Source organism: Crocodylus siamensis, chromosome 3 (genome assembly GCF_052110815.1).
Source record: "Crocodylus siamensis isolate JL-2025a chromosome 3, ASM5211081v1, whole genome shotgun sequence".
Classification (NCBI taxonomy): Eukaryota; Metazoa; Chordata; order Crocodylia; family Crocodylidae; genus Crocodylus; species Crocodylus siamensis.
This window is the reverse complement of record NC_143397.1, coordinates 62,365,068-62,381,061: the sequence shown is the minus strand read 5'-3', so window position 1 is coordinate 62,381,061 and position 15,994 is coordinate 62,365,068. Positions and strand designations below refer to the sequence as shown.

General features: G+C 44.2%; 1 protein-coding gene across 1 annotated transcript in view; it reads left to right on the top strand.

Moving 5' to 3' along the window:
* The first annotated feature begins 13,566 nt into the window (after positions 1–13,566).
* TRIM36 (tripartite motif containing 36) overlaps positions 13,567–15,994 on the top strand; it is a 50,123-nt gene continuing 47,695 nt past the window's right edge. The window contains exon 1 of the mRNA XM_090038395.1: positions 13,567–14,036. Coding sequence (XP_089894521.1) covers positions 13,974–14,036 — 63 coding nt within the window. The 5' untranslated portion in view covers positions 13,567–13,973. The remainder of the gene's footprint in view (positions 14,037–15,994) is intronic.

The following is a 15,994-nucleotide window of genomic DNA, read 5'->3' as shown; positions in this document are numbered from 1 at the left end:
CCCCCCATTAGTGCCATAATCTGTTGTATGTAACTGGATGCTAATAGTTGGTCCATTCAGGACTGTATTCCTGATACTTTCATTGAGTTGTGTGACTGGGTGGATCTACACATGTGCATTTACTGCGTAGTAACTAAAATTACTGCACAGTCCGGGCACACATCTACATATACATGCTCATACTGTACAGTAAATATGGTGACTTATGCCAACTTGAGCGTAAATTTGCATGATGCAGGTATCAAATTTACTCCTGATTAGTTACTACACAATAACATACATGTAGACACCTTACTATGTAGTAACACTGTGTGTGTGGACTGACTTAAGACTAACTTTAGTTCCAAGTCAGTCCACATGCAGTGTTAATGTGTTTTAATGCCTGCATATGTAGACACTGGCCTATTCCCTCTTACTGAGCAGTAATTTACTGCCCAGTAAATTGAAGTCAGTGAAAATGCACATGTAGACATGCCCTTTGAATACAAGCCTATTTCTCTCTTTGTAAAAAGGGTGTCAAAGATATTTATATAACTCATAGATGCATTGTAAAGTTTCCCTCACCCATCCAACCATCTTCATGTTTTATATTACCATGATCATTGTAGGATCTGAGCATCTTTTAGTTAAAATCTGAGGCTTTAGTGAATTTCATGGAGTCCCTTGTATTTCTCCCTTTTCAAAGTAAGAAATCAGTTATGTCTTAATTTGCCTTTTATTTTTTAATAGGGGCCTTGGGTGGAGAACTTGGGATAAAAGCCAGGTTGTCTATGTTGTGGGCATCCTCCTTGAGGTAGAAAGACCTTTTCAAAGAGAAAAGACTTTAGGATTTGATGAGACAAACATATTCTGAGATCCCTCCATGGAAGACACTATAAAAGTGCAAATGATATGTGTATCAGCAGTAAAACAAAGATGGAGAAAGGAAGAGCAGTGGAAGCTAACAAACTAATGGCTATTCTCAGTTCCTTGACAGATGATAATGCATGTATATTGATTGTTTACTATCAGTGTCAAGTTAATTGCATTGCTTTTTCCTCCCAGAAGCAGCGAAGGGGAAATTTGAAAAAGAAAAAAAAATCCAACTGTAGCATCTAAAAGAGATGCCTCCTAGTACAGAACAGCCATGAATAGGTTTCACTGCAAGTGTAGTTTGTGGCCTACACACCCAAGCAGTGAGCTTATGAATGAAAATTTGGTCAAATAACATTTCTTCTATTTGTAAAATTCCTCCTTCCTGTTGGGGGAAGGGGGGGAATGTGTTCCTGATGCTTTATTGAATCTCTTCAGCTGCTCCTGGTACTTTCCACTGACTCTGTTCCCTGAGGAAGGAGAGGGTTTATGTAAAATTCATAAACCATTTATGCTAATTCTCTTTAGTTTTGTTTGATTTGGACATGGGCCTATAAACTCCTTTGATTATGTCTGGAAGAACAGAAGTAGGTCATATTTCTCACCAGAGACACACATACTTTTGATATGCATATGCACAGTTCTTTAATGATTTTGAGTGTTTGTTGTTCTAATGATACAATGTAATGCTTAGGACAGTCACACTGTACCCTGGAATATTTTAGTACCATCCATAATTTGATCTGTCTTGTCTCTCTCTTCCTCAAGTTTAAAATGTTAATGACATTTTATTGCTGTGATATAAAAGTACATGGTTGTCTTTCTGCATGTATCTATTTTCATTCCAATTATCCTATTTAGAGGGTAGAATTTGGTCCCAGTCTTTCTACATTGTCTTCCATGCAAGTGGATCCAGTATATTGCTATTTGGAATGTCCCCATTTGAACCACCATTTCCAGTTACTTGTCTTAAGAGGATTCCCTATGTAAGACCTGCCAGTGATTTAAATACCCTGTGTGCATATTTATATGGAAAAAGCCTTTAAACAAGAAGCGAGACATGTATAATAGGTATGTACATGACTGGATTCACTAACTTGTGGAAAAAAGTGAATACTTTAGAGTCCTCAGAGAGTAGAAAGAAAATAGCATCAAGCTTCACCACTCAAAATTAGTTCAGCAGCAGAAACTCAGCAGAGGAAGAAACAAAGCAGCAAATCCAGAGTTGTCACCAACTGTCCTTGGAGAGTCAACATATTTTACAGGTCAGGAAATATGCATTTCTTCTATATGTTGATCTCTATCAAGTCACACCAAGACTCAGTACTAGTTTGTGCTATGCTACAGGACTACAATGTGGAACCAAGTCACCTGCTAGGGTATATTCATATAAATTGGTTTGTGACAGCTGATAACTTGGCCCATGGTATGTATTTGTATGGAAGCCATTTTAAAGTCCAAAGCAAACAGTTTACTCTTTATTTTGATGTTAAGTCTATCAAGAGCTTATAAAAAGCACTGAATTGGTGCTAACAGTTTTTGAAGAAAAAAGAATAAAAAAACAGTTCTAGAGATGAAAAAGGCTCCTACAGATGAAGAAAACAGACAAAAAACAAATACACACTAGTCTCATGTTCTGGTTCATAGAAAACAGGTCAAAGGTGGGCATTTGCAACATTTCACCTACATCTAATTGTTTCGCAAGCTCCCTCCCCCTCCCTTGCTGCTCCACATACACCACCTCCTGTCCCAACAGTGAACAAATGGCACCTGAATGACAGCCGTAGCCAGTGACATTAAGAAGAAAATGGGGTTTTTTACATCTTTTTGGATCTGGGAAGACGAGCGAGCATTTGACCACCCCCCAACCAGGCCACAGAGAAACATCCCATGGAGTTCTAGCTGTGATGTGGAGCCTTTAGGTTAGTTCCTGCTCTCTGCTGTGCTGTCATGCTTCAGATGAGGGTATATGAAGGTATCACGGGGCCTGTCTCTAATGCAGCAGGACAGAATTTCTTACTTGTCCTAGAAATGTACATGAAGAAATCTGTGCTAATGCAACCTTAAGATAAGGAAACTACTTATGGGAGATGGATTTACCCTGAAGCTTCAGATGTAACTCCTTTTGAATGCAAGAAAAATTCTGTCAGAATTTCTCATGTCTGGAGCAGAACCAACTTATCTCCTGAACTGAAGCCCGAATAAAACCAAAAGTGCAAAGGTATCAGTTCGTATTAATTCTTATCTATATATTCAGCCAAATTCTCCCTGTGTATGCTGTCTTGTGTTTCTCTCCATGAATGAGGATCTAAAGTGTGGACTTGGGTGTCTCCATCCTCCGAGGTTTTTAAGACACAGCTAGACAAAGCCTTGGCTGGGATGATATAATTGCAGATGATCCTGCTTTGAGCAGGGGCTTGGATTAGATGATCTCCTGAGGTCCCTTCCAACCCAAATTTTCTATCGGTGGTAGGTGGATAGCATTTAGGCACCTCCTTCCCACTGTGTCCTCATTAATGCTGTACCTCTTTTATATTTATTTTGTATACCACTGGGACTTCTTCTGGGGGATAGTTCTTTGTACCATGGTTCTTTGAGCTGTAAAAAATAACCTGAGCTGCTTTATTATTCTTTTGTAGTCTATTATGGGAGAACACAAGTATGTAGGGGAAATTCTGGTGAGTCTTATCAGACCATGAGTTTTTTAGACTAACTCCTCATGGCAAAGTTGAGTAAAAGCAGCACTTGTGCTCTGGCCTATGCTCCCTAGCTAGACCAGCTAGCCTGAGCTGAAAGTACCACCATTTACACTGAGTAAAAAGTTTCTGTGGGTGGGAAGGGATTTAGGGTCAACACCCAGAGAGGACACCAACTTAAGTCTAAACTGAAGACATATCCTAAGTGCTCTGCCAATATGACTCATCCAAGACCACTCTTGCTGCCATATTTGTATTAGGACAGCTTACTAAGATACTCTCATTTGTTTGACAAAGGGATTTTTGGCTACCACAGGTCTCCTGTTCATCTCTACCAACACTGATAAAAGTGGGAATTTTTTAGGAATTTCTCCACCAATGGCAACTCCTTTTAAAGGAGGTGGTAAACCTTGGCCTGTTGGTTCTGATTGTCAGAACAGGGTGCTAGTTAAGTCCTATACATGGTAGGCAGCTGACCCTATAGACAATTATTAATAGCAATGATCAAATCAATTTGAAGACTACTAGTGTACAGTGAAGAACAACAATGTGTACACGAGTGCAGGAAGAGCGCTTGAATCTAATTAGTGTTCCAGTGCAGATAGGAGACCATTTGCTAGCATGGCTGAGATTTTAGTGACAATTATTCTGGTAGTTTTTAAAGTGTAGTAGACAGGGATCTAGACTATCTACTAGATCATCAAAGTAATTTCATGCAAACTGAAAACTGTAGAAATTTTCAGTCATTACTAATCCCATAATTTGTTCAGTTTGCTAAACTATTCAGTCCTTTTGTTTCCATTGTATTGATCTTTGGGGTCCTTTACTGCAGATAAATTCCATCGTCATTCTATGGTGGAAATCTGCTTGATTTGGCTGAAAAGTGCTGAGGTAAGTGTATACCTACAGCTGAAATTTGTTGCAGGGCAAGTTGGGTTATTCTGTAGTAAAGTGCCTTGTGTCCACAAATCCACCTTTTTCACAGACCTGTGTCAGACTATCATATTCCTGATTATTCAGTGGCTATGCCTCGTGTTAGTGTGGCCGTATGCTAAGATCTCTGGGGAAGAGGTGTACACAGGTCCGTGGTCCGTCTAGCCACCCAAAGTATATACAAGTGGCTACCTGAACAACTGAAGGAGAAGGGATCCAACTGAAAAAGAAGTCAGTACTACATGGAGACTAAAGAGGTCTGGCTGGGTCATAAGAGCGTGAAGGACAATGGCAAGATATCTGGGAGAGCCTGCAGCTAGCGTGACGTTCTCCTGTCGCTTCTGGTTATCCCAAGTCTGCTGCACTATCCTGTCCCATCAGTCAGTGCAAGTGAAGCCAGCCACTAAGTCAAGCTGTGACAGGAAGAGATTTTGGAGAAATGAAATGGACATTTCAGCTTGCCTATTCTTTTCAGATGGCCTTATTGAACTGGTTCTGAAGTCGCCACCAGATGTTAAATTGATTTACAGCATCCTATTGTCAGGAGTCAGGGCAACAGGTAGGGTTTAACCCCCAGCTAGCCCTAAGTAATGGAGTAATGGCTGCCAGTTGCCTACTTACCCCCAGCTGCCTCTAGTTACCAGTGTGGGAGTGTCTTCCCTGGGTATAAGCAGCTGACCTCTCAGTGTTTGTCAGGCTACTCATCAGCACAGATGTCTCTGTTTCATAGATTTCATAGACGTTAGGGCTGGAAGGGACCTCAAAGATCATCAAGTTCAGCCGCCTGCCCCAGGGGCAGGAAGTTTTAGCCACAGGCTCCTTGTTCGTGACTGCTGTCTTCTTGCTCTTGACTTCCAGCTATAGGCTCTAGTCCAGACTCCGTCTCCTGGCAGCCAGCTTCTGGTTCCAGGCTTTAATTCAGTGATTGCTCAAGTCCTGTTATCTAACAACAACTGGCACATGGCCTGACAGTACTTGGAAAATGGCATAGCCTGGCTTGCAAAAATAACAGGGATTATGGGGTGAAAAAAGAGGAATATTTTTGATCTGAAGCTCCAGAATTCCATTGGCTTCTGGTGAGGAAACCCACAAGCACAGCATAGAAAATCCCAGAATGCATTTAGCACAGCAGTGGAGCAATGCACTGTGGGACATCTGGCCAGAACGCAGTGGACTTCTTTAGAAGCATCACTGGGCATGTCTACACATGACACTACATCACCCTAGCAACATGCCATAGTGACATAGCATCCGTGGGCAAAAACCATGACACTGCAGCTATGTCACTTTAGCAACACACTCCCTCATTATAGCATGTCGCTACAGCGACGTAGTGCCTAAAAATAACCCCAGGGTGTACACGTTGCAGTACAGGCTGTTAATGCACCAGCTTTTAGTACTTCCAAAAGGAAATACTAAATAATGGTGCAGTAACAACAGCACTACAGCAACATGTATAGATGCTCCTGCTGTGCTGTGCATTCTCAAAGAGACAAGCAAAAATACCTTGATCATTGGCTAACAATGTGGTGTATACACACTGCAATAGTTATTAAGGCTCACTGGATACAGACATTCAAACTTGCACTAAGATTCAAGTGTAGACGTGTCCTAAGAAGCAGGATCTTGAATATGGCCACTAGCTAGAGGAAACTGTAGTGTAAACTATTGTCTTCAGTATTGTGAAGTGGAAATAGCTGTAAATTCTTGGCTTTTCACCGTGTTTTTACTCAACAGAAGATCAAAGGTGTGTTTTTGCCTGGTTCTGATTATCGTTTTGAAGAAAGCAGGGTAGAGGTGCACCTTATAGACTAATTAAGGTGGAGATGCACAAGTTTTTGTGAGGCCAAAATCACTTCATGAGATTCTATAATTCTGGAGAAGCATCAGATTATAATCTTCCTTAATGCAGCAGTGATTCAACCCTTTCTTCAGGACTAAATTAGTATCCCAGTTTAATGACAGTTGCAGTAAGAGTTCTCAAAATATAAGGAAACCTTTCAAACAATTCCTTGTTCTAGGATTAACTAACTTATTATTCCTGAACTCCTGCTAATACTCAGGAAAAGGAATGATAACAGACAGTGAAAGTTGGCCATAGAAGTGCTTTTTAATACTACTTAGTAGGTATGTCTACAGGTGGGCATTGACTGCGCAGTAACCCAAATTACTGTGCTGTACAGGTGCATGTCTATACTTACACAGCTGTACTGCACACTAAATATGGCAACTTATGCTGACTTGAGCGTAAATTTGATACCTGCATCATGCAGGTATCAAATTTACACCCGATTAGTTACTTCACAGTAATGCATGTGTAGGCGCCTTACTGCACAGTAACACTGTGTGTGGACTGACTTGGGACTAAATTTAGTCCCAAGTCAGTCCGCACTCAGCATTAATGTGCTTTAATGCCTGCACATGTGCATGCCAGCCTATTCCCACTTACTGTGCAGTAATTTACTGTGCAGTAAATTTAAGCCATCACAAATGCATGTGTAGACATGCCAGATGAGCTGTAAAAAGTCTTTATTAGGTAGATCAGAGAAATAGAATACCTAGCATCATGTTAAATTATGCATCAAGAGCTTTGCTGCTCTATTGACCAATGTCTCTTTCTTTCCTGACAGCGGTTTAGGAATAAACAAGATGGAAGGAAAGAACTGTCAGACTGCTGACAGTGTACTGAAAGTGTGTGTGTATATTCAAATAGCAAGCTGTCCGGTTAATGAGTCATCTGATATCTGTTGCTAGTATCTAATAACAAACAAGTCTGGTATCTATTCATGTGCCCCATTTACTGAGAAAGAAAGGGTTTATTATTTCAATGAGTAACCTGTAGAAAGGGTCTGGGATAATATTACTGTAGTATCAGAGACTTTAGCAAACACAGGCTCTGAAAAGATACACAATACTGTTATAAAATCCCCTTTTCAATGTTTTCACCAGAGAGAAGTTAGATGTGATTAGTAGGTTACTTATGCAGTACCCAATGCTAAGGATACTCCTCCCCTCCTTCCTGGTGTGGAAGGGACCAAAGGTAGGCAGTAAGGCCTTTACACCAGGCAAGAGCAAGGAGGACTCCTTCCTGTGAGCGCTGTGAAGGTGGTCACTGTGGCGTTTGTGGGGAGTGTAAGACTGGAAGGGGGGAGATGAGAAGTCAACTGCTCTCTGCAGTGTGCTCCTCCAAAAACTCAGCGGATTTCCAAACACAAAGTCTTGCCTGGGGTTTCTACCTGCCTTTACAGAGGGCAAAATGTGTGTTCATTAAGAGGGAGGCAGTGAAAGCATGGCTTTTTACTGAGAGATGTGGGTAGACACGAGTGCTCTATTACCCAAAGCATTTGGGATCTGGTTTCACTACAGACCCTTGTGTTCCCACTAAGCCACCTTGCCCATGCAGTGTGGTTGCAGATATATCCTCCCGAAGGAGATTTATTGCATTTTCTCCTTCAGTGACAGAGTTCTCCAGTCACATTTTCCTAATCCCATATATTTTTCTGCTGAAGGGTAAGCTAGAAGACTATTTGCGCTATTTTCACACCATTCCTGACACACCTTAGAATGCCTGTGCCTGAGATGCTTGTAGAAGCAATCGTCTCAGTCTTTCAGGAGACCAGTATTATATTACGCTGATACCTGGTTATGACAAATCCCTCTATTACCTGTGGAATAGGTGCAAGGTTTGTTCAGAGTATTGTTCACATCCTACGTGGGAGGAGTTGTGTGGAGAATCAGACTGGAGTTAAAGGTAATAAGATTAGAGCCTCTTAGATCCTACAGTTCTTAGACCCTTCTTTGAAGTGATTATAAATGGCGTGCTTGGAGACTCAGCTTATGACAATCGCATTACAACGATCAGAAAACATCTGTTAACGGGTACTAAGCATCTAGTAGATAAATTTATGCTGAAATTCCTGGCCTCACGGGGCCAAATATAATTATAAATTTGATGGGATGTTGCGCATTGTATTATGAAGTAACTGGTACCTTTTTTTTGTTTTAATTTTAAGCCAGATCTTCGGGGATGTATCTCAACCCACTGAGGGGTGTAGAGCTCAACTGAAACCAGACTGGAGCTAGAGCAACCTATATCTGCTGAGAAACTGACCCTGTATTTCACACCCATTTGTGGGGGGGTACTGAGGAGTTCTAGAAAAGAGGAATTCATATATTTTCACTTCTCAAAGTCTGTAATTACCTACACTATGGTCAGTCCTTACTTCTTCATTGGAGTGACAGAGCCTGGAGGGATGCCCATGATAACAGGGCTGAAATGACTTCATTACTCAGAGAGAACTAGCGCTCTCACTTTCCCTGCAAGAAGAATGTAGGGAGATCCTTTGGTCCTATCACAGTTCTGCTGTTGGTTGGAGAACTGCCAACAGCAGAGGGAGAGCAAGGGCTTCACCCATCAGATGGACTGTAGCTCAGTTACAATGGGATCTGCTCATCAACTTCAGTAATGCCCTAGTACGCTATACCCCGCAGGGCTTCTTCTCTAACAGAAATTTGAAAACAGTGCAGGAATCAGGAATTCTGATTTCTAGATGGAAGGATCACAAGAATCTGATGCCTCCTATCATAGTTCCTCTAGTCTCCTGAAATGTTCTCCCAACTACAATATGGGCTGCCGCACTGCAAATGCCAGACCACACTCACGACTGGCGTAAATTATATTGATGCGGACCATATTGGTGCCACTTTTGTATACAGATGAGCCTTTCCACGCTTCTTCTCCCATTGTCTCTTTGTTTCCTTGAAACAGAAGATGAGAATTCGGAAAGCCAGGTGAACAAAAGGTGTTTTGGGAAAGGAGTAGGTTTGCTGTGTCCCCATATGCATGCTGGAGCCCTTGGTGCCAAGTTTCTCCCTTTGAAAGGAGGTAGGTAAACACAAGAAGGATCTACTATAACTTTCCATATCAAACCAATGAATGGCCTTACTAACTAACAAAGGGCATCAGTAATTTTTCAGAGGAAGAAACACAGCTGATTATATGTTAAAATAGCACTGTCATTTACTGAGTCACGAATGCAGGTTCTGAGGAGAAAAATGTTTCATAAAATCTATAATGGAATAGAAATTTTTTCATGAAAAGCTGTTTAAAAATTAAGTAAGTTTAAATTAGATTGAAACACACCAGCCTTGCAGTTTAGAGACTGCAGCAAATGCTGGGGAATCAGAAAGTGAAATTGAACTTTGTCCATGGTCTTGACTACAGGTGGACTTAGATTTATCAGAATAGCTGGTGTGTTACAAGCTATTCTGCAATAAATACCTCTGTACTTACATTCTAATCTTCGATAAAAATGAGATTGTATCTTATTTATTAGTGGACTTTGTGAGTGAAGTAATTATTCCATGATAAAATGGGGAGGTGCAAGGAGCTATAGCACTTTGTCTCATTTAAAAGAACTATTCTGGTCAATTTTCCTATGTTGACAAGTCCATAGGCCCTGATACTACAATCAGACTGAAGTGGGTGAAGAACTGTGCTACTATCTGGAGCTCTACCTGGGAATAAGGTCCACTCTGGTGGATCAGATTGCAAGTTTGTGGCCAAAGGTTTGTCACAGGCATCTTTTACCTAACAACTACACACAGTTTAAGAAACTGCTTTAAGGTTTGATCCTGCAAACACTGAGAGTATGCCTACACTGCAAAATAAAGGTGTGATTGCAGCATTAGTACCTGTGTTAGTTAACATCTAGCTAGTATAAGGAACTTAAGAAGCAAAGAGCAGAAGATGGCCAATAAACTATTGTCCCCCTAGGCCAAGGGTGGGCAAAGTCTGGCCTGCAGGCCAGACTGGGCCTGCAGCAGTCTCCATTTCCCAGCAGTCCCTACCCACATAGTTGTGTCCGGTTTCCATGGAGACCCTGAGAGCAGCAGCACCATGACAGCGTGGGGCCAGGGTTTCTGTGGAGACCTGGCCCCAGCAGTGCTGGCAGGGTGCACAGCTGGATGGGAAGCTGCTCCAGGGCTGGGATCTTGCAGCATTCACAGCATGGTCATGCAGGCAGTGGATTGCAGCTCTGGACCATACTGTTACCACTGCAAGATCCCAGCCCTGACCCTGGAACAGCTCACTGCCCAATCGTGCACCTTGCCAATGCTGCTGGGGGCCAGTCTCCATGGAAACCCTAGCCCCATGCTGTCATGGCATGACCACTACTGGGGTCTCTGTGGAAACTGGCCACAGTGACATGGGCAGGGGCCCTTTTGTCCCTAGGCACTCTGCTGCTATTGTTTGTTGTGCTAACTAGATTAAAGCAAGCACATATATTACCTGTGCGCTATATTCTCCATTGCTGGAGGTGTTCAAGAGAAGGTTGGAGAGCCACTGGCCAGAGATGATCTAAGCCAGGGGCTGGGTGCCAGAGTGTGGCACATGAAACTATTTTGCTCAGCGTGCCAGAGTGTGGCACATGAAACTATTTTGCTCAGCGTGCTACAGTCATCCCAGGCTCTGGGCTGGCCCCTGCCACCAGCCACAGAGCCGGGGCTGCTCACATCAGGTGGCAGGGAGGCTGCGAGCAGCTGCGGCAGGGTCTGTGGAGCCCTAGCTTGGCTTGTTGCTGGCGGCAGGTTCATGCGTGCCTCTAGGCAGATGGTGGGGAAGAGGCCAGGGCTTCGCTGCCCCAACAAGGATTGGGCCCTTCGTGGCTCCCTCGCTGTCTGCTCCTGGTACACCAACATCTTACAAGTTGAAGTTGCAGGGTTTTTTGGCGCTCTGCCCAAAAATGTTGCTGACTGCTGATCAAAGCACAGTTATGCCATTCCCCAACGCAAGTGTAACTGTAGGTATTTCCCATGCTTCTGGGCTTTACCACTTGCCTTCTCTTCCTTCCCCTCACCTCTTTTTCTGCTATATGTGTCAGGGTGTTTTTAAGCCTTCCAAGAAGCATTGGGTATTGGTTACAGCCAAGGCTGGGGACTTTGGCTAATGCTCCTGCTGGGACCAAAGCCAGAGGTTCCTGTTTAGAGGGACTTGCCCCTCTGCTTATGGTCAGACCAATCTCCATATTTGGGGTCAGGAAGGAATTTTACCCCATGGTCAGATTGGTTTGGACTGTGAGGGTTTTTGCCTTCCTCTGCAGCTGGGGAGAGGAGGGAAAGGGGAGTGTGGCCCTCTCCCTTGGATCTCTTGAGCATATATATACAACGGTTCATGAAAGCAGGATGTTGGCTGCTGTGGTTCTCCTATTTTAGTTGTGGCAAGTTAGGGCTGTGTTGTATCAGGGTTGAGGGTAAACTTATGTAGAATTTAAATTATGGTTTGGAGAGAGTCTAGCAGAGGGTGACAAAATGTGGAGGGTGTTCCATAAATTGCCAATTGCTCAAATCACGAGCAAGACCTTCTGAGGGAGGATAAGGCAAGATGGCGCATTTATTGATTGAGCACTTAATACACACACGCACGCACGCACGGCCCCCACATTCATACCCCAATTTCTGTTCTGCACTGGTATATGTTACCAGTCTTAGTGCTCAGATCAACTCGGTGGCCAGCCAAGATGATCACAAGTAGGAGCCGGGCTTCTGGCAGTCTGTCTTGTCAGATGAACTGATGCGCCAGGATGACATGCAGAACAAGACCCAAAATCAATATGTCTCGCCCCATCTTTTATAGCCTTGTCAATTCACCCAGTCCTCTGGGCTTCTGCTGGGTTATCAATGTGTTCTTCCTTGAAGGTCAGTTACTGTTGTTCTGTTGCTGTTTTGGGGTGGATTTTTCTTGTTTTTGTCTTTTATCTGTCTGCATTCTTCAGCCAGTCACCAGCTGATGTTTTCCTTTTCCACAAACATACTCTCACCCATTCTCTCACACATACAACATACAAAGGTCGAGCACTTTGTCAAGATTCAGAGCAATACAAAATGGAGTTTCTTAAGGCAATGCAAAACTCATGAAAATATATAAGATTAAAAGCAATAGGCAAAAAGTCTATTTGTATAACAAGAGGGCTGGCGGACATGATTTATGAGGCAAGACTGGGGGAACTGAATTTATTAGGCTAGAGAAGAGGAGACTGAGAGGAGGCTTAATAGCAGTCTTCAGCTTCCTGGAGTGGGGTTCAAAAGAGGATGAAGCTGAACTGTTCTCAGTAGTGGCAGATGACAGAACAAGGAGCAATGGTCTCAGGTTGCAGTAAGGGACTTTTAGGTTAGATATTAGGAAGAAATTTTTTGCTAGGAAGGTAGTAAAGCAAAGGAACAGGTTACCCAGAGAGGTGGTGGAAGCTCCATCCTTGGAGGTTTTCAAAATCCGGCTGAACAAATCCCTGGCTGGGATGATCTAGTTGGGGCTGGTCCTGCTTTGAGCAGGGGGTTGGACTTGACGACCTACTGAGGTCCCTTCCTGCCTTGGGTCCTATGATTCCTGCTTCAGGGAGAGAACTAGATGATCTCTGGAGTCCCTTCCAGCCCTGCTTCTCTAGGATTCATACACTGTGTAGCCACTCCCTTATTTGCAGATGAAAATGTATACACTCTGAGTACATTGCCTTCAGAGACCCTGCTCAGAGTGTTTAAGTTAAATAGCTTCTTAGATATTCTCAGGGTAGGTGCAATCATGTAGCTTTTGTGGTTTGAGCTAAAAGAGTGCTAGTGCCTGAGACGGAAGCAATGGTGAAAACTTAGCCAGATATTAAATGTTAGGTCTGATTATCTAAAGGAATTCAGGTAAGGAACTGAGTTTTAAGATGACCATGTCTTTTTAATCACACTCAGCAGATACTCAGAAAAATCACTCATATAAGCAACTACTATGTTTTTATATAAGCCACACTTTTTTTTGGAGCAGCAACATGCTTAATCTACAGGATTAGTACAGTCCTCTTCCTTCACTACCATGCATTCTAGGCTGATGTTCAGCTCATGCCCTTTTACTCCATCTCATCACCAGAGGAGGCCAGCTGGTTTCATGTTCTTTGCTATGCATCTCTCCTTTCCCTTGTGGGTTAAAACAGTCTGATTGTAAGGGGGAAGGGAAAGGCACTTCCCAAGTTCTGACCAAATAAAGGCAGGGGGCTGCCCTGCTCCCTGCCTGTTTTGACTTGGACCCACCAGATTTCAAGCCCAGACTGGAGCCCTTCATGTTATACACGGGAGCCAGACTGCCTTTCTGGTGTGTTGTTCCCGGCTTAAAGAGAGATGCCCCGGGGGGAGGAGAAACACAGGCCCTTTAGGAGGAGCTTGTATGTCCCAAGTTCACCTAATACATTTTCACAGCAGCTCTCACTTTTTTCCGTTAGCTCATCTTCTCCCTGACCACATCACCAATGCAATCAATCAAGGCAGCTCCCTGCCTCTTTTCTTTTAGTCCTTCAGGGCACAGCTCGGGGTGGTTGGGGTTTTTTTGCGGGGGGAGGTTCCCACTTCCCCCCCTTTCTGGGGGCAAATCTCTTGCCCAGAGCAGCGTGGAAAGTCCTCGCTCTTCAGGAGGCTGCCGGGCTTGTGGGCATCCGCCGGCAAAGGTTGCCAGCCATGTCCGAGTCAGATGAAGGGAAGCAGTTCGGCTACATCATGGAGTTGATAGAAAAAGGCAAGGTAAGGACCCGGCCGCCGCCGCCGCCGCCGCGAGCGAGGGGGGGAGGGAGGCTGCTGCGGGGGGATCCGCGGGCGGGGGGAGGGGGGAGGCGGGCACGAAGTAGCCCCAGGCAGGACACCCATTCCCAACCCCCCCCCCCCCGATTTGCGGCTCTGCTTTCTGCTCCCGTCCCCGCGTCCCGTCTGACTTGGTCTGTCTCCTACTCCCTGCCCGACCTGCTCTCTGCTCCCCGCCGTGTCCCCCGTCTGACTTGCTGCTCTGCCCCTGCCCGATCCCCTGCTCTGCTTGCTGCTCCCTGCCCCGTGTCCCCCGCCCGACTTCTCGTTCCGTCTTCTGCTCCTTGTCCGATCTGCTACTCTGCTTTCTGCTCCCCACCCCGTGCCCCCGTCTGACTTGCTGCGCTGCCTTCTGCTCCTGCCCTACATTCCCTGTCCCACTTTTTTACCTTCTGCTCTCTGCCAGATCTGCTACTCTGCCTTCTGCTCCCTGCCCTGTTTTCCCTGTCCAGCTTCTTTACTTTCTGCTCCCTGCCAGATCTGCTACTCTGCTTTCTGCTCCCTGTTCCATGTCCCCTGTTTGGCTTGCTCTGCTTACTGTTCCCTGTCTACTCTGCTGCTCTGCCTCCTGCTCCCTCCCTGATCTGCTGCTCTGCTTCCTGCCCTGGCCTCCCCGCCTGTCCACTCTGTGATCTGCTGTGCTCTGCCCATGCCACTTGTGACACACATGCTGCAGGCTGTCGCCCCCCTCATTAGACCATACACCCCAGGATTCATGAAGCAGCTCTATCTCTGGTGCTTCTGTTGTCTTTAATCCTTCTGAGATGAGCATCTTGTCACAAACGTGGGACTAGTCCCATTGCATGCAGTGCCTGTGGCTATACTGGGGAGAAGGTGTGCACTGACAGCCTAGTACTGACAAAACACCCTGCAGCTTTAAAACATTTGCCAGATGACATTAAACCCCTATTGGCATTTCCCTTGCATAGCTAATGTGTAAAGTTACACCCAGCCTGTCTATGCTGGGATTTTAATGTGCAGTTAGAAAGCAGCATGGTTTCTAGCATAGATGCATACATTTTTGCAAAACTGGGGCCTGGGTCATTAATGGGAATAAATTAAGTTACCTGGGCTGTTCAACATTCAGAATGATCCTGGGTTGAGCCAGTTGTAGTGCTGCATGCAGTACCTTAGCCTGAAGACCAGAAACACGGGGAAGTGCTGAGGCAGAAGGCAGGGTAGAGGTGCACCTTGTAGACTAAGTAAATCAGAGATGCATAAGTTTCATGAATCCAGGGTCACTTTATGGTGATCTCGCTTCAGTTCTTTGTGCATCACTTCATGACGAAGTAAGCTTGGGCTCATGAAAGCTTACGCATCTCTGATTTACTTAGTCTATAAGGTGCATCTTTATCCTGCCTTCTGCCTGACTTCACACTAACACAGCTTCCTCTCTGCTCATGGAAGAGTCCAGAGACATTCTCATTTCTATGGAAAAGAGAGGCACAAAGAAGAGTTAATTTTTAGTACTCTGAAGCAAAAAGGTGTTAAAAATCTCTTTGGAAGAAAAGTTGTTGTAATGATTATAACAGGAGACTGCTGGGCCTCTTGGACTCTATTCTTAGCTCTGTCATTGATTCTCTGTGATTTTTGGACCGTTCACTTCACTTGTATGCTTCAGAGGCTGACTGGTATTTGTCCTGCACTTCGAAATCTTCAGCTGAAAAGTGACATATTTTTAAGCTTGAGGTAGAGAGAAAAGTCTAGCATTTGGTGGCTTTATCTCTTGCTTGTACTCCAGAGTGTTGTAATGCTAAATTAGAGTTACAAAATGTGCTAGTGTAGAAACAAATACTGGCAACGTGATATTAAATATTTTCTTTTTTTATCCATGGTTGCTGTGGCTGAGGATACTGCTCTAATGAAAACACTGCTGTCTAACAGGAAATGATTCAGGACTT